Raw genomic sequence first — 16,364 nt, forward strand, 5'->3', positions numbered from 1 at the left:
TAGACAATACTGAGCTAGACCGACCAATGGTCTGACTCAGTATATGGCACCTTCCTATGTTCCTAAGGGTTGGAGAAGTGGATGTATAAGTGCAAGACCTGCTCTCCATTTCACAGTGAGAAGCAGATCTGAGATCTAGAAGAGACAATGGTAACAAGGAGGAATGGTCCAAGTACTTTGGTATGCCTAGGAAGCAAGGAGAGGGGACTGCAACAATGTACTACATGGCATTGATTGGTCTTCCCTTTGGCTCCTGCTCCCCAGCTACAATGCAGTTGAAGCAATGGTGGAGAAACCATTTTCCTCCCAGCCCCCTCACCACTTTTTCTGTATTGCCAGACTTGAAGATCCTTTTATGCACAGGGGAGAAACAAAATTGAAACGGGGTCTCTGGGACAAGAAATTAAGATGGGGCCCTTGGCCATCTTCTCCCTTCACACCCTGCCATACTTTTGCTGCAGAACTATTTAGAGATGGTGAAAAACAATGTTCTAGGAACCTGCCTTATATTGAGTCAGACCATTGGTCTACCTAGCTCAGTAGTATTGTCTACACAGACTGGCAGCAGCCAGTTTCAGGCAGGAGTCTTTCCCAGTTTCATCTGGAGATGCCAGGCATTGAAACTGGGACCTTCTGCATGTAAAGCAGGTGCTCTGTCACTGATCTAGAGCCCCATCCCCAAAGGTATTCTGCATGGCTCTCCCATCCAGGCACTGACCACATCAAAAGCTGCTTAGCTTCAGCAAGGTAGCTGTATCATGTGCCCTTAGACCATGCTGTGGGTCCTCCATGTCCTTTCTCTTGCTGCTATGCCAGTATTACCAGACACTCCCCCTACTCCAAGCAGGAGCCAACAGCTTGCCAATGAGTCAAGAGAGGCAGAAGGGGAGATCAGACTATTCCCAGCCAGAAAGTCCCTCTCAAGGGCTCAGGGACACTCATCCCCCCCCCCCGATCAGTTATAGCTACACCCAGGGACAAGGAGTAAAGATGGGTCCTGGAACTTGTCACCTTTTCTCCCCCTCACCTGTGCTTGCACTGTAGAACTGTATGGACATGATGAAATACTAAACCTTCACATTCCCTCTCCCTCCCTCTTATGCTTTTGACCAGGAGCCAGCAGCTTACCATTGAGTCAGGAGGGGAGCGCAAAGAGCAGATTGTTTCCAAGCCAGTGTGCCAGCCCCACCCCTGCCCATTCACTTATAGCTACACCCCTGTTCATGGAGTTGGTTTAGTCCCTCTAGGGCTACATTATCTCACCATGAAATTGGATGCTGTAAGCCTCTGACATTATCCTGAAAGCTCAACTGGGCAGCAGAGTGGGGGTGATAATTCAAATGGCTTTCAAAAGGGAAAATGGACTGGAACAACCAGAGTCCTTCCCCTAAACCTGTCCCCACACTAAGGTTCTATGGGCATATTAGTAAGCTATAGGCAGGAAAAGGTACAGCAGAACAAACATGCACAGTACACTATAGTCACAACCATGAAAAAGTTTATTTTATGTAAATATAATTAAAACAAAACCCCTACCAGTGTGTACATTGTACACAATTGAATGACACTTACAAGAATGAAGTTACTACAATATACATTTTAGGATCACAAGTGTACTGGTTGGAAGGTGGAGACGGGCAAATAAATCTGACTCCACAGCTGTCACTGCCTGCAGTACTAAGGTTGCAGAACTCCAGAGCACAATCATTTATGCCACAATGCCACTGGTAACAAAGCCTTTGAAATAGGGTCCATTCTAATTATTTCAGAAGCAAGATAGAACACATTCAAAGAGAGGCTATTGTATGAATTTAGCTACTGGTCAAGACAAGACTCCTCATTCTTCAGCTGCCATCTTCATCAAGTTCTCCTTATCTATTTTGAAGAGTCTCCATCCTTCCTCTGATGACAGGTCAGAAGCTCCCCGTCTCTTGTAGAAACTGATGGAAGGCTCATTCCACTCTGCCACCAAGAAGTGCATACTGCTACAACGGCATTTGGCAGCCACCTAGATAGAGCAAGCAGGCCATGAATAATGGAGGTTGTGGCCGATATGATGCACAGCTATTATGAACAGTCTACCGTTTCTGTAACTGTCTGCCCCAAGGCTTCTACGGATTTCAAAAAGGCTGCTATTTTGAAGCAGCCATTGTGGAACTTGACTTTCTGGAAATTTCCCCATGTATGACAATGGGCCAATATTTTTGTGTGCTGGCACATGGTTCAACTTATTAGATATCCTAGGTAGAGCGTTCCCAGAAATGGCAGTAGTTATGTTGCTTCACTGAATCCCTGCTCTGCTCCCCAGTGCATAAGAAATGAGATTGCAACAGTTGTAGGAAATGTTTGTTTATACAACAGAGGTGGTCTTCAGGGGCAAGTTTTACAGTGTCAGTATCGCACCCATGCAAAATATTCTGTTGAAACATCTTGAGTGTTCTCTCTCTCTCATGACCACCCATCACTCTGTATACTGCACTTACGACAGATTTATCAGACGACTCCTTGTTCATAGGTACTGCAGGAACCTGGACTGAATAGCTGACCAGTCACATGGGCTAGTTGTGCAACTTTAAGCAGTCTTTGGTGGCTGTGCAAGAAGATGCAGGTGATTGGAGCACCACCCATGCTGCTGCATCTGTATCAATATCACCAACAGTGTTGTGGAACACTCTGGCATAAACACTGAACAAGCACAGTTGTGGAACACAACACAATTTCCAATGGGAGTTATGTTGTTCAATTGCATCTGCACAACTTTATAACAGAGCAGAATGGCACTGTTCTCCAACACTCCTGGAGGTGTTTACATTGATGCAGAAGTGTGGGCAGTACAGCAACTGTATCTGCATTTCTTGAACAGTATGTCAATGTTCTCTTTATGATTTAAAGATGCTATTAGCTACTTACCTGACTAAGTTTTTTGAGAATTTCAGAACCAATGCCGAAACCTAGGGAGAAAAAGGCAGTTATATTAGGCATAATTTTAGAAGACTAATTGAACACAGTTTTAAGATATTCTTTAAAATGTACCTCTGAACTCTTTCATCACAAAGAAGTCTTCAAGATACAGCAGTTTTCCTATCCATGGATCATAAGTGAAGTAATACATGGCAAAACCCACAATACTGTATCCTGTAACAAAAGATTTGTTTCTTTACACACACACACACAAACAAAAGATTTTTTAACAAAAGCAGCACGTTAGTATAATTCAAGTCTTACATGCATGTGTCAAAATAGTGTTTCCGGACATGCAAAATTAATCTGTTATGCTGCAGGTTTAGGAATTGATCTGTCATAAAATAGCACTCAATTAGGGTAGAGATTTAATCAAATAACTATCTTAGAATACTCTAAAACTTTCAAAACCAGCATATTTACAGTGCACAATTAAATGAACGTTGCTCCGGTGTGTTCTGAGGGGTTGAGCCATGGCAGTACTTGGCAAGTTGTGTCAGTTGTCCTTACACCACATTTACAGATAGAGGCACTATACATACCCTAATGATGGGGTTGAGCCATGGCAGTACTTGGCAAGTTGTGTCAGTTGTCCTTACACCACATTTACAGATAGAGGCACTATACATACCCTAATGATGGGGTTGAGCCATGGCAGTACTTGGCAAGTTGTGTCAGTTGTCATTACACCACATTTACAGATAGAGGCACTATACATACCCTAATGATTTATAGCGCAGCCACTCTGGAATACAATGCAGACTCTTACAATTTACACGGCAGATCAGAATATTTTGGCACTTAACTCTGCTTCCATTTAAGCACTGGAACAGCTCCAAAACAAAAGCCCCTGATGTTTGCCTAAGTTAATTTATGGCCAGTTGCTCACAATGCAGCCACTCTTTGGAAGAGGCTAACACAATGCCTCATCTCTGGCAGTCAAGAGCAAAACAGCAGCCTCATTCTTCAGTCTGGGCACTATGTGGTATTTGTGATTACACTGAAGGTTCACACTGCTCTACATGTCCACTTGCAAAGAGAACAAGTCCTCACTGCAATGGATAATCCTTTTCCTACTACATTCCAGTCAACATGAACATTTAGAACACTAAGTCTGATTTGATACTCATCTAGTGCTTTACATGTGTTCTTAGGAACAGAGTTACATATTTTATTTCTGATCTACCGAGTTTTTATTTTTTTATGTATATGCGCTTCTCTTTTTTTCCTCGTTTTGGAGGCAAATGTTTGGGAACAGTATTTGTCCCTGGAGACCTTACCTCATATATCATGATCATCTACTTTATTGTGTAACGGATCTTTTAGTTACCTCCCCGCCCATCCATGTACACGGAAGGGCCATGTACATGGCGAAGCTAGAGACTGTAACCTGAAGATTGGGGACAAATTAAAAAAAACATGTGATTCAACAGGATTACATATTGATAAATTAGGGTCAAACAAGAATAACCATGTAATGAAGTGGAATTACAGTTTGTTTGTTTTTAACCATTATACCTGGTTCTTCAGGGTCTTCAGGATAACTGAACAATTCAGAAAAAGAGAACCCAGTCATGCAATTCCTATCTCAATAAATGTAACCATTTACCCTTGCTATAGTTTCATAGCTAGAGTTTTGGGTATAATCCGTAGGCAATATATATGAAGTGCTGCTTACATACTGTTTTTATTTAATAAAAGAAAACCTGACAATAGTATAAGTTTCACCTTCAGGTGTTGTGTGTTCTTTTGGTACTTCTGCAACAAGACAGTGGTAGAAAGGGTGTTCTCCAAAGCCATCCTCAAGCAGATCTAAAAAGGAAGACAGTAATGGATTAAGGAGACACTGTTTTCTTTATATCCTGGCTGAATTGTTACAAAGCTCCCCAACAGGTTAATTTAGAATATTACCTTTTTCAGTCAGTACTACTTGATCCTCCATTTCTTCATATTTAGCAAGCTCCTGTCCAAAATAAAGTATTTTTAATCAATATTGTGATTTGTTTCTGATGGTGTTTTGTATCTCTTGGGTTTTTTGGTTTTTGTTTACAGTTGCCTACATAGGAAAACTTTATTGCATAAGTTATGCCTTTTCTCCCCATAGAGAAGTATCATGTCTGCAGTTCTTCTGAGAAACAGGAAAACAACTGCACAGCGGAAGGAAGATCTGTAAGGTGGAAGAATTGGAACTATCAAAAGAAAATAGCTACACCACAATCCTAAGCACACTTTTACTATGAGAGCATGCTTCATCCAACACGGTCAATATACATAGGATTGTGCTGCAAGACTACCATCCCAGGCACCCTTACTCAAGAGAAAGTAGTACTCAACACAGTTGAACTTACTTCCAAGTAAAGATGTACAGAACTGGGTTGCACAGATCTGTTAACATGTTTCAAATGGTTGAGATGTCAGAAAGAAGAGAGTGAACCAGCAAATATAATTTTAAGGAAAATGAAGTATTTATTACTATATAAAATATTTATTTCCTATATAAAAGAGTGGTTGCTCAGCTATAAAAGCTTAAAAGGATCTCTTCCACCAGTGTTTATAAAGGAGAGGCTGACTATGCATTTGCTTTTAGAACAATAGGATAAGGAAGTTAGATGAATTGGTGAATCTTTCCCAATATTCAGACACCACCCTTTCTGCGCTTCTTTTCAGTAGTCATTTCCTTCTGTAGAAGGTGGAAACTATACAGTCTGTTGCATAAGAGCAGGGAGGGGATGTTTAGTCAATTCAGTAGGGCAAAGGTGTCTGTATCCAGAAAAGAAAGATTGTTTCAGTGCAAAACAAACATCCCCACCCTGAGCAATCCTACTTTTGCCTTGAACTGCATGTCAGGGGTGCAGCTCCCCCCCAACCATCATTTGAGGAGTTCCCTCATTTTACTGAGCTCTCTCCACCAAACCTAATTACCCATATTTCCCTCACCCAAGTGTCTTTCCTCCCCGCAGTTTCCCTCTATCTGTACCTCTAGCATATGCTGTAATATACGAAGTGAGAAGCTCGGGAAAGATCAAAGATCTCTCTTAAAGCTTCTAAAACGAATGACGACATTTCCGCGTGGGCAGCAGGGGATTGATTGCCCACTGCGGCTAGACTGAGCAGACGTCACCACCGCTCTACTGCACGAACTCCTGCCAAAGCAAACAGGTGCAGGCTTAGATAGCGGGGAAGGACGCACGCACGCGCGAACGCTATGTTCTAGTTGCGGGGTTTAAAAAACAAAACAAAAACAGGAGTGAGCTGGTATATCCGGTGGCAGAGCCAATTCCAGCAGCTCTTTCTTTCTTATTTATTTATTGTTGCATTTATATACCGCTTTTCGTTAAAAGACAACCCCAAGGCGGTTTACAAAAGTTAAAACATACAATAAATGTATTTTGCGTAGTCAACCAGTCAGATAAGCTTGGAGCGCACACACCGTCGACACTCGGCTTCCACCCACCCTCTTTTCAGGGATGACTTTTAAGATGAAGGACCTCCGGACAGTCTTCTAGTTCCCTCTCCCTCCCCTCGAAGCGCCGACCCGTCCTCTCCCTCCCAGGAGACCTAAGAAGACACAGCACTGGAGCGGCTGCGCTGTATCTTTATTGACGATGTGCAAATAAATAAATAAATAAATAAAGTTTCAGCACTTGGTCGCCGGTGTGGCTCCCCGAAGGGCACCAGGCGAGATACCTTTATGAGGCGCAGCAGGTCGGCGCAGTCCTCGGACCGCGCGGCTCGGAGATGGAATGGGGCCATTTTCGACGTCGTTTCCCTCTGCGTCCACTCCCTCGCGTGAGTCCCCGATAGTTGAAGAGCAGGAGAAGCAGTTTCTTCATTCGTGTCCCGGGCGCGGCGTCGACGACGGCTGCGGCACAGGCACAGTCAGGCGCCAAGCATCCCCCGGCAGCACGGAGAAAGAAACCCGCAGACAATGTCGGTGGTCGCTGATGATGTCCGGGCCCGTCGCCGAACAGCCTGTATTTATAGAAGGCCGCCGTCCTGTCAGTCCGTCCTCCCAGCCAATCAGAAGCTAACACCCGACCTCTCCCTCCTGCCTCTCGCCCCGCCCCCGATATATTACCTCATCTTTCTAGGAAATGCTGTTCGGCGGAGCCGTATGACTCGTCCAGGCCGGAGCCGAAAGGCAGGGCTCGGCTGTGGTGAGGTCGCCGCCTGATGGAGAGATGCAGATGTGCTGCTGCAGGAAGAACAACCACCCCCACACCTTGCAAGCAGCATTCCTCAGCAATGAGTCTGAGCCAGGCCTGCACAACTCAAATGACCTGGCGGGCCGTAACCAACCGTGACTTGGTTCATGGGGGCCGAGGTCAATTCTTAGGGTGCTGATTATTAGAGTAACACTTAATATCAGTCAATCGATCAACCAAATTAAAGTGAAATGAATTAAAAATAATTTAATCAATATTTAACTTTTGATGTTCTGGCAGGCCAAGATTGATTAAATTAATATGAAATAAGTTGAATTAAAATTCATTCTAATAATATAAATATTATACAATCTGTACAAAATACATAATAAAATGCATTGTTCTTCCTTTCCACCTCTGCCAAATCATCACACATAACATGGAACACTTTTAAGGAAACAAATATGAGAAGCTCTTCTCATAATTTTGGAAAAGAAGGAAGAAGGGGAAAGAGATGGAAAGGATGCAGCAGGAGGCTTGGCTTGAGAGAGAGAGAGAGAGAGAATGGAGCAGTCTTGGTGGGAGAGAGAGAGAGAGAGAGAGAGAGAGAGAGAGAATGGAGCAGTCGTGTGTGAGAGAGAGAGAGCAGAGATAGAAAAGGGACACTCAGCTGGCTCAGCAGCAGGAAGGGACCCTCTTGCCAAGCAGTCGTGTGTGTGTGAGAGAGAGAGAGAATGGAGCAGTGTGCGTGAAATTACGGCAGTGTCGTCCGCATAAAAGTTCCATCTCCCATCCTGATTTATAATTGTCAGCTATAGGGCCAGACTGGGGGCACTGAGAAGGTGGTGGAATGTATGTGGGGAGGGCGCCGGTTTTGAGCAGAATGTGTAACTAAGGGTGGGAGTATTCACTGCTGCCGAGTGCGCAAAGGTGCCCCGCGGATAGGGCACACCGGGAATATGCCCTGTTGCCCTGTGGGCCAGTCCGAGCCTGATCAGCGAGCACCAGAGGGGCCAAACCCACAAGATACAATTTGAGCTTCAGCCAATAGTTGCCCATCAGTTTCCATGCCCTTGCCTCCACTCTTAGAATCCCTGTCTCCAACCTCAAACTTACATTGGACGTGCATCTAGGCGCGCCAAGAATTGCACTAAAGAATTTAGTTTGGACAGTCTCCATCTCCTTATGCTTGATATAAATTCTTAGTTGTGCACCATATAACATTTAGGCTAACGACTTGAACTCAAACAGCTTCAGGGCAGATGGTACCAATTCCCCTTCTTTGTCATAAAATAATCTTCATATAGCTGTGGAGTTCCTCTGAGCTGACTGCACGGCACTGCTGATGTGGGCAGAGAGCCCAAAGCACTAAGATATACCTCCAGATATCTAAAGCTCCGCACCTGTTCAATTTTGTTACCCCCAACTGACCAATTGATAGTCTGACATCCTTTGGTAAATATCATAACTTTCATTTTCTGGTAATTAATCTCCAGCTGATTTTCCAAACAATACTGTGAGACGCTCCCAAGAGCTCTTTTCAGGCCAATTAGTGTGCACAGAATTACGGCAGTGTCATCCGCATAAAACAAAAGGGTACCTGGATATCTGTCAATATTGTCAGAACCTGGATATCTGTCAATATTGGAGCATGAAACCCGGGCTTATCTAGGCTAGTGGCCAACGAGGAAATATAAAAATTGAAAAGAGAGGGGGCCAGAATACATCCCTGTCTGACTCCCTTCTTCACAGATATTGCATTTGATAACAACCCCTGCAGGGGCGTAGCAAGGTTGGAGTGGGCCCAGAGACAAGATTTTAAAATGCCCCTCCCCTCACTGAAGCTCAGCTCATGAAGTAAAGAAATCTTAAATGAGGCTGAATAGTGGTAACAAAAAGCATATATAATATAATCCATGTGCCACAATAGAACGTCATTCTAAATTATTTTTGAGAAGGTTTTGTAAATTGTGGACGATGCAAGTCATTTAATGGTACTAGAGAAAGACATGCTGTTCTGGTCTTAACATTCACATCAATTTCGGAGGATGAATACAACTGAAGGAAGCCTGGGCGGGTGCGCGGCTGGGGGAGTCAGTCATGTGACTTGCCTCTGGGGCCCCCCCAAGGCAGTGGGCCCCCAGACAACTGTATCCCCTTGCCCTATTATAGTTACGCCCCTGAACCCCTGTGGGTTACATCTTACTCGTAATGAGTTATTAGAGTATAGCTTTTGAATAAGTAAAAGCAAACGCCTGTCTATATTGGTTGCTTTATTTCCCCCCCATAAAATCAACCTCAAAATTGAATCAAACGTGAACCTAAAGTCCACGAATGCCATATAAAGAGTGGACTTGGATCTCCCAGAATACTTTGCCACTAAATGCTGCAGCACCAAACCTGATCAACTGTAGATCAACTTCCCTAAAGCCAGCTTGTACACTGCCAAGAAAATCCTCTGTTTCTAACCACTTCTGAAATTTCCAGTGGAAGTGTCTTGTGTACAATTTGCAGACTATGCTTAGCAGACTGACTGGGTGATAATTGGCTGGGTTATCCTTGTTACCACTCTTGTATAGAGGGACTATGACCGCAATCCCCTAACTTTTTGGGGACATGTGCTGTGCGGTTGATGTGGGTGAATAAAGAAGCCAGGACTGGAATCCACCACTCTGAATTTGCCTTTATTGCCTCTGGCCTCGGCGGGGGGGTGGGGTGGTGGTGGTGGGGGGGTGGGGAGAAAGTTGTGGGTGGTCACAAAAACAGGTGAACAGGTGGGCGGGATAGTGGCAGCAGCTTGCCAGGCAGAGAGAGAAAATTGTGGGAAGACAGTACGAGCAAAGCTGTCCTCCTCATAAGGAGACCGGTTGAGTAGGTTGCAGAGAGGGTGGTGCAGCGTCCCTCTCCAGGCCTGCCAGCCAGCCAAATGACAGGTCAGGCCGCACCGGGGCTGAATGAAGCTTCTCTGTGCCTGCTCAGAGAGACGAGGAGACAGCCGAGTAGGTGGCAGAGAGGGCAGCGCAGCCTCCTTTTCCTTTTCTAGGCCTGCCTGTTGGCCAAATGGCAGGTTGAATGGACCGCAGTACAACCCAGACTCATAGCTGCTGGGCGAGTGGGTGTGGGGGATGAACGGCCAAGCAGCGGTGGTGGTGGGGGAGAACGGCCGAGTGGTAAGTGGGTGGGGGGAGATGAACGACTGAGCTGCAAGCAAGTGGGGCGGAGGAATGGGCTAGAGAGTGGAGGGGAGGAACAGGCGAGCAGCAAGCAGGTAGGGGGAGGAACAGGCAAGCTTCAAGCAGGTGAGGGGAGGAATGGGCAAGCTTTGAGTGGGTGAGGGGCTGAGTGCACTAGCGCACAGATGCTCTGTGAGGGGTCAGCTAGTGTGTGAGTGAGTGTGTGTGTGTGTATGTGTATATATATTTCAACTGCTTACAGTTAGCTCCACTTTCACTAGGTGTAAAGTATTCTATGGATAGAGAGAACTCTTTCTGGCAGCTTTATTGCAATAGGGAAAATTATTAAAAATCAATGAATTGACCAATCTGCTTTGTATTAAATACACAGAGTTCTCCCACCCTGCCCTACATCTGTGCTCAATATCAATCAAAGCCCTATGCCAAGCCATTCCAGGAGATCTAAAGTGTGTGGCAAATGGGATGCTTTACCTTTTTTTATGAAGGCAAAGGGCAGATTCTTCCACATGGGGATGGAATGATGGCAGGCTTCAGTTCCATACAGTTTTGTAATTTTCTGCCATGAAACAAGTCACTTATAGGACGTTTTAAAAATGTTTTTATAAAAAATTCAAGATATTATTAAAAAAATGTTTAAAATCAACATATTATCCAGTCCACTACAAAATAAATGTACAGAGCACTCCTACCCTGCCCTACATCTGTGCCTGATATCAAAGCCCTATAGCAAGCCATTTCATAAAAATACATGGGGGGGGGGTATAACCACAAAAGGGAAATCCCCTGCCTTCCATTGCTGGCTTTGAGGAGGAGGAAGGCACAAGCTCAGCACATGGTGACAGGGCAGGGCAGAAGGTGTGCACAGTACTTTTGTGGGCAGCTAGCACTGGCCACTTTACCTCCTTTCTTCTCTGCTGCCTGCAGGCATCCTAACAGCGCCCACAGGAGAGCTTCAGGGAGGCCAGCAGGGAGGCCAGCACAGAGGCCTCTGAAAGCCTCGCCAGCCCTCCAAACAGCTGATAGTCGGGTACAGGGGCAGAGCTAACACTGTGTGAACAGGTTCAAAGAACCCAGGCTGCCAATGGGAAGCGCCGCCGAAGCCCGCAGGAGGGCGTGGCTCGGGCTCTGTAAAAGCCCCAAGTAAACTCCCGCCACCCACTGCCCGGGGCCCAGTGAGCCCCGAGCCAGCTCTGCCCTGTCATTTCAGGCACCCTAACCCACAGGGGGCATGGCCTCGAGCTCCGGAGAGCCCTCGGAGGCTCTGCACTGTCATTTTAGGCAGCACTTGCTGCCTAGAAGCAACTATTTCCTTTTCTCTCCCTCAATGTATCAGCTGCCGAGAGCCTTTCAATAGCAGACAAGCCTCCTGATTCTAGCCAGCCCCATGCCGTTGGTGCGTGGGGCGCAGAGGAGGCATCTCAGCCTGCACTGGCTGCTGGGCATGGAGGCAGGTGCGGGGTCTGCAGGAGCGTGGGGCTGGGGGCGATCACCCTGCCTTAAGGACTGCCCTGCCCTCCTCCAACCATAACTTTTCCCCGTCTATCTTGTCCCCTAGAGGTTCTTCAGCACTGACCTTGCTGGGGCTAATAACAGGCACAATACAGCAGCTTGTAGTGGGGTGGGGGAAGCATGGCATGAAAGGAAAGGTTACACACACACACACACACACACACACACACACACACACACACACACACCAGTTCCATTTTAGTTAACAAATAATAATCTGTTGGAAATTTCAAGTATGATATTGTGTGTCACTGCAGTTTGGCCTGCAAGCACCAAGAATCTCAGCCACGGTGATTCAGCAATTACATTAGTCAATGTGGTCTCTGTTTTTTACACTTCTGGGCTCTGTGCCTGTGCAGAGACTACGTTGGAGCTTTCCAAGCTTCCTTCTCCTCTTTTTGGTGGAAACCCTGCCCACTCTTCATTTATGCAGCTGCATGGCTCCTTATCCACTCAGTCTTTTGTTGTCCTCATTCAGTAGAGTATTCGCGGGATACTCTCCGAGCTTCTTAAGATTTTCTATATCTGTCTATCTCCTCCTCTTCCTTGTTTTATTCTATTTCTGTTATTCTTCCCCACATAGTTTCTGCTTTAGTCTTTTTGGGGGGGAGGGCATTCTTACTACTTTGCCCCCCCCCCGTCCCCCGCCTTTTTTAATTGTTCCTCTCCCCACTCCCGGCTGGGATGGAGAGGATTCCACTGCTGGACTCCATTGCCTGGTGAGCAAGTTTGTCTTTAACAAGTGATCTGGTGCGCAGTTAATCCTTCCTTGGACAGCCACAGAAAGTGTTTGTTCTGCCTCAGGGAGGCCATGTAATTGATTCTTGCCTGCATTATTTGACCTTCACTAAACAGGCAAGAAAAAATAGAGCCTCCAAACTTCATTCTGCCCTTTGGGAACTAGCTCTCCAGTTGTCCCATTCTATTTCGGGACAAAAAGAAGTGAAAATGTCTGCTGAGACTCCTACCTCCACAGTAGTTGATGAGCAGACCCAGGTGACTTCTCACTCCCCAAAGGGCACCTCAGCACTGAACACCCCGGTACGGGAGGGAGTCACGGATCCTGTGCTGGAAACAGACCTGATACCATATCAGCCTGTTTGATACCGGTCATCCAACAGAAGTTACTGCCCCTAATGCTACTGGTAAATTGAAATTGCCCCTAATGCTACTGGCACTTTGAAAAATAAGAGAATAAAGACAGCAGCAATACCACTAACCATTTTGCTGGCAGGACAGCATTTGATGAAAATTCCAAAGATACGGAAAGCTCCAACATCCATTGAGGCTTCAGTGAAACCCAGGGGGAAAAGGAGATACAACCCCTGGGTTCCATGCAGGCAAACACCGGATCCTTTACCTCCCACACGAGTCACACTCTTGCTCCATTGGACCTGACAGCATGTGTGCCTCAAGATCTTTTGCTTTCGCCAGAATACTGACCAACCTGCCCTTGCTGTCGGACCAGAGGGAGCACTTCAACCCCAAAGATGTGGATAATGCACTGCCTCCCTCTTCGCATCTGCGTTCACCCCACTGCAATCAAAACTGAGATTACTCATACTCTCCCAATAGGATAAAGAGAGGCATCGCTATTACACCCCACCCCCCGACTGCTGCTGTTCAAGGGAAGATCCAAACCAGCACAGCAAGGACATATATGATATTTCATCCATGGACTCTTGATACTCAGATCATAATGAGACCGATTGGTACAGAGAGAGAAGCCTATGTTTGTATTCAACACAGAATGGATTCTCAGTACCATCATGACGATACATACTAGGCATATTGATCCAAAGACGGGGATAGACTCCATAGACATTCTTATCCCAGCAGTTCTGATCGGGTCTGTGAACAGTCTGTTTTTGAACCCGGATATAGATCACACCAATCAGCTTCGGGGGTCTAGATCCTGCTCTCCTCTGGACCATAATCCTCTGGCATCAAAGGGCCAATGGACACACCTCCCTCTTAGACCACAAAGGGAAAAGCCACCCATTCCCACAAGTTCTGCAGCCAGGCAGCAGCCACTTCCTTTAGCACCAGTGCCTATATCATCTGCGCGAGCACCATCCACATCTGGCAACACAGCTTTACCTTTTTTCACCAGTAGCCCCTCCAACTCTGCAGCTACTAGATTCCCCTGAACTGTCGGATGGTGCAAATGATGACAATTCCAATCAAGACCGAGAGGGAGATGTAGTAGATGACGATGCCCACTCAGAACTGGCATCATCAGGTTCTTTCCTCAGTGATCTCTTGTGGGGCATCAAGCCTACCTCCCCTTCAGAAGACCTCAAACTTTATTCTGGCTATATCTCCAGGATGAAACCAAAACAAAAGCAAGGGCGATCACGAGAATACAACCAAGCAAAACAAAGAGGAAAGAACCCACCCATGACTAAGACGGAGATGTATAAAAGTCATATATTGCAAAAAACAATTAGAAATATGTATTGATAATCAGTAGGACAATAGTAAGGTAATTTCTTATTTCTGACAATGGTAAGAAAATTAGTAATTAACAATTCAAAATGAAACATGAATAATAACATGTATAATAATGGTCAAGACATCTAGAGGAGATATTCCTGAAACACGGCAAAAGGGGCTGCTCAAGACCTGAATGAAGTAGGCAGGGCTCTCAGCTGGCTGTCCCTAACTGGCTAACATAAACACAGCCTCAAACCAGTAAACATGGGGGGGAAACCAACAACCCAGGTAACCAAGCAAATACAAAAATGACATAACAAGGAACAATAAATGCCAGTATAAAGGGACAAAAAGAAGATGATGGCTGAAACACAGCTGCCAGAAGATATCGTAGATGATGTAGTCTCAATACAAACCATGCAGGAGTTAAAAGGTTTTAGGTTCTAAAGATAAGTCCAGCCGAGTGTAGCCTCAGTAGAATGTAGGTATCATCAGTCACAGACAATGCCCCCACATGCCATAATAGATGAATGCAAAGTTCATATAGCAAAACTTCATATGTCATACGGCTCTTCTGGATATAAGCCATTTCACGAAGATAGCTTCATCAGCCTAATTGAATGTGAAGCATGAATGCAGTCAGCCAAGGGTAAGTACCAACAAACAAAATGCTACAAGGAAACATATCACATTCCAAAAATGCAAACAAACCTCCTCTACCATCAGTAATACCAATACCACACTCCTCAGGCTAGATAGAGCCTCTCAGTGTTGTTCGGCATGTGTACTAGTAAAAGCTTCTCAAATTTATACCTATCTGAAAGAGACTGCCTACAGGTGCATACAAAGTCATCAACATCAAAGTCAGACATGTGTGCAAACAAGTAACTGACTCAGCAGAAAATACATTAGAACATGTTGACGGAATAGAAATCATTAAAGACAAAGAGTCCTCAAAAATAAACTGCAAAGAGCTGAAGCAGTACTGCACTGGTATCATAAGACCATCAATCCTGTCTAATTAAGCCGTGTGTGAAGACATATGATAAAAAGGAGGAAAGGAGGAGGCAGACCAAGTGAAAGCAAGCATACCTAAAGAAGGAAAATAGGCATGCAGCTACTTCCTCTCAGGAAATCTAAAAAGCAGAAGCCAAAGGGAAACTGGAGTAGTGGATGCTAATCAACATGAGGCAATAAAATAATATTCATGGGGCTTATATCCCCTGTATGGAATCCAGGAACTAAGGGTAGGGAAACCCCATGGATAACAAGGCAAAACCAAATCAATGTTGGACCCGACGGTCAAAGAAATCAAGGTGGGGTAGTCCTATAAATAACAGGACAGGTCTAAATTGGTGTTGAGCCCAGATGGCTCCAACATCTGGTAGGCAAAGATGAGGGAAGCTTCTCTTTGTAAAAGAAACTGTTGGACATCTGCGAAAGCAAATCGATGCCTCTGATGTACATACAGTACAAACAACCGAATGTCATCTACAGAGTGCTGAAATTCAACAAAATGATGGACCAAAGGTCCATTACTCACAAATTGATCCTGGACCTATGTTCGACAATCCTGACACGTGCACATCTCTGTCTTGCCGATGTACCATTTCCCACATGGGCAGGTGACAACATATACAATTGCCCTCGTCCTGCATGTTGCAAAAAGCTTGAGTGATGTGGATATGCCAGTAATGGGGTGACGAACCTCTTTGGTGTGGACTGCTAGATGGCATACCGAGCAGCCACCACATGGATGAAAACCTGTGGTGACCTGCAACTGTGTGTGAGTATCTAAGCAGTCTGATCTAATCAGTATATTTCTAATACTCATAGTCCTATGGAAGGCAGTAATCGGTGGACATTCATAGCCTGGAATGTCATTGACTATATGCCAGTGCTTCTGAATCACCCCTTGGATCTTAAAAGCTAGGGGGTATAGTCGATTGACCAGATGACTCTGTGTGTTTTCTCCCGAAGCTGATCTTCAAAAAGTTCTGTTCAATCCCTGCGTCTGGCACAGTCTCTTGCTTCTTGGACCACAACAGGGGGGGTAACCTCTCTGGATCAGTTGTTGCTCTAGAATCTAAGCCTCCCTCTCAAAGTCTACATCCCAAGT

The 16,364-nt window shown here is 45.3% G+C and overlaps 1 protein-coding gene across 3 annotated transcripts; it reads right to left on the reverse strand.

Moving 5' to 3' along the window:
• Positions 1-1,481: 1,481 nt before the first annotated feature.
• On the reverse strand, positions 1,482-15,036 carry SAT1 (spermidine/spermine N1-acetyltransferase 1). Of its 3 annotated transcripts, none has more exons than XM_053308652.1 (6): positions 14,957-15,036; positions 4,873-4,924; positions 4,690-4,773; positions 3,034-3,135; positions 2,911-2,951; positions 1,482-2,008 (listed from the first exon to the last, which is right to left on the reverse strand). In XM_053308652.1, exons 1-6 carry the CDS (start codon positions 14,966-14,968, stop codon positions 1,838-1,840), a joined length of 462 nt encoding a protein of 153 aa, XP_053164627.1. In that variant the 5' UTR covers positions 14,969-15,036; the 3' UTR covers positions 1,482-1,837. The 3 variants fall into 3 exon arrangements, with proteins under 3 accessions (XP_053164627.1, XP_053164625.1, XP_053164626.1); XM_053308650.1 differs by lacking the exon at positions 14,957-15,036 and adding an exon at positions 6,649-6,926; XM_053308651.1 differs by lacking the exon at positions 14,957-15,036 and adding an exon at positions 5,022-5,078.
• Positions 15,037-16,364: the final 1,328 nt, after the last annotated feature.

Source organism: Hemicordylus capensis, chromosome 3, assembly GCF_027244095.1.
Source record: "Hemicordylus capensis ecotype Gifberg chromosome 3, rHemCap1.1.pri, whole genome shotgun sequence".
Classification (NCBI taxonomy): domain Eukaryota; kingdom Metazoa; phylum Chordata; class Lepidosauria; order Squamata; family Cordylidae; genus Hemicordylus; species Hemicordylus capensis.

Excerpts from the sequence above, each read along its gene's own strand:
- SAT1 (XM_053308650.1), bottom strand. The coding sequence starts at position 6,714 with ATGGCCCCATTCCATCTCCGAGCCGCGCGGTCCGAGGACTGCGCCGAC. Across the intron at positions 4,925-6,648 it reads ACCTGCTGCGCCTCATAAAG|GAGCTTGCTAAATATGAAGA; the intron begins GTATCTCGCCTG and ends TATTTTGGACAG. Across the intron at positions 2,952-3,033 it reads TGTGATGAAAGAGTTCAGAG|GTTTCGGCATTGGTTCTGAA; the intron begins GTACATTTTAAA and ends TTTTCTCCCTAG.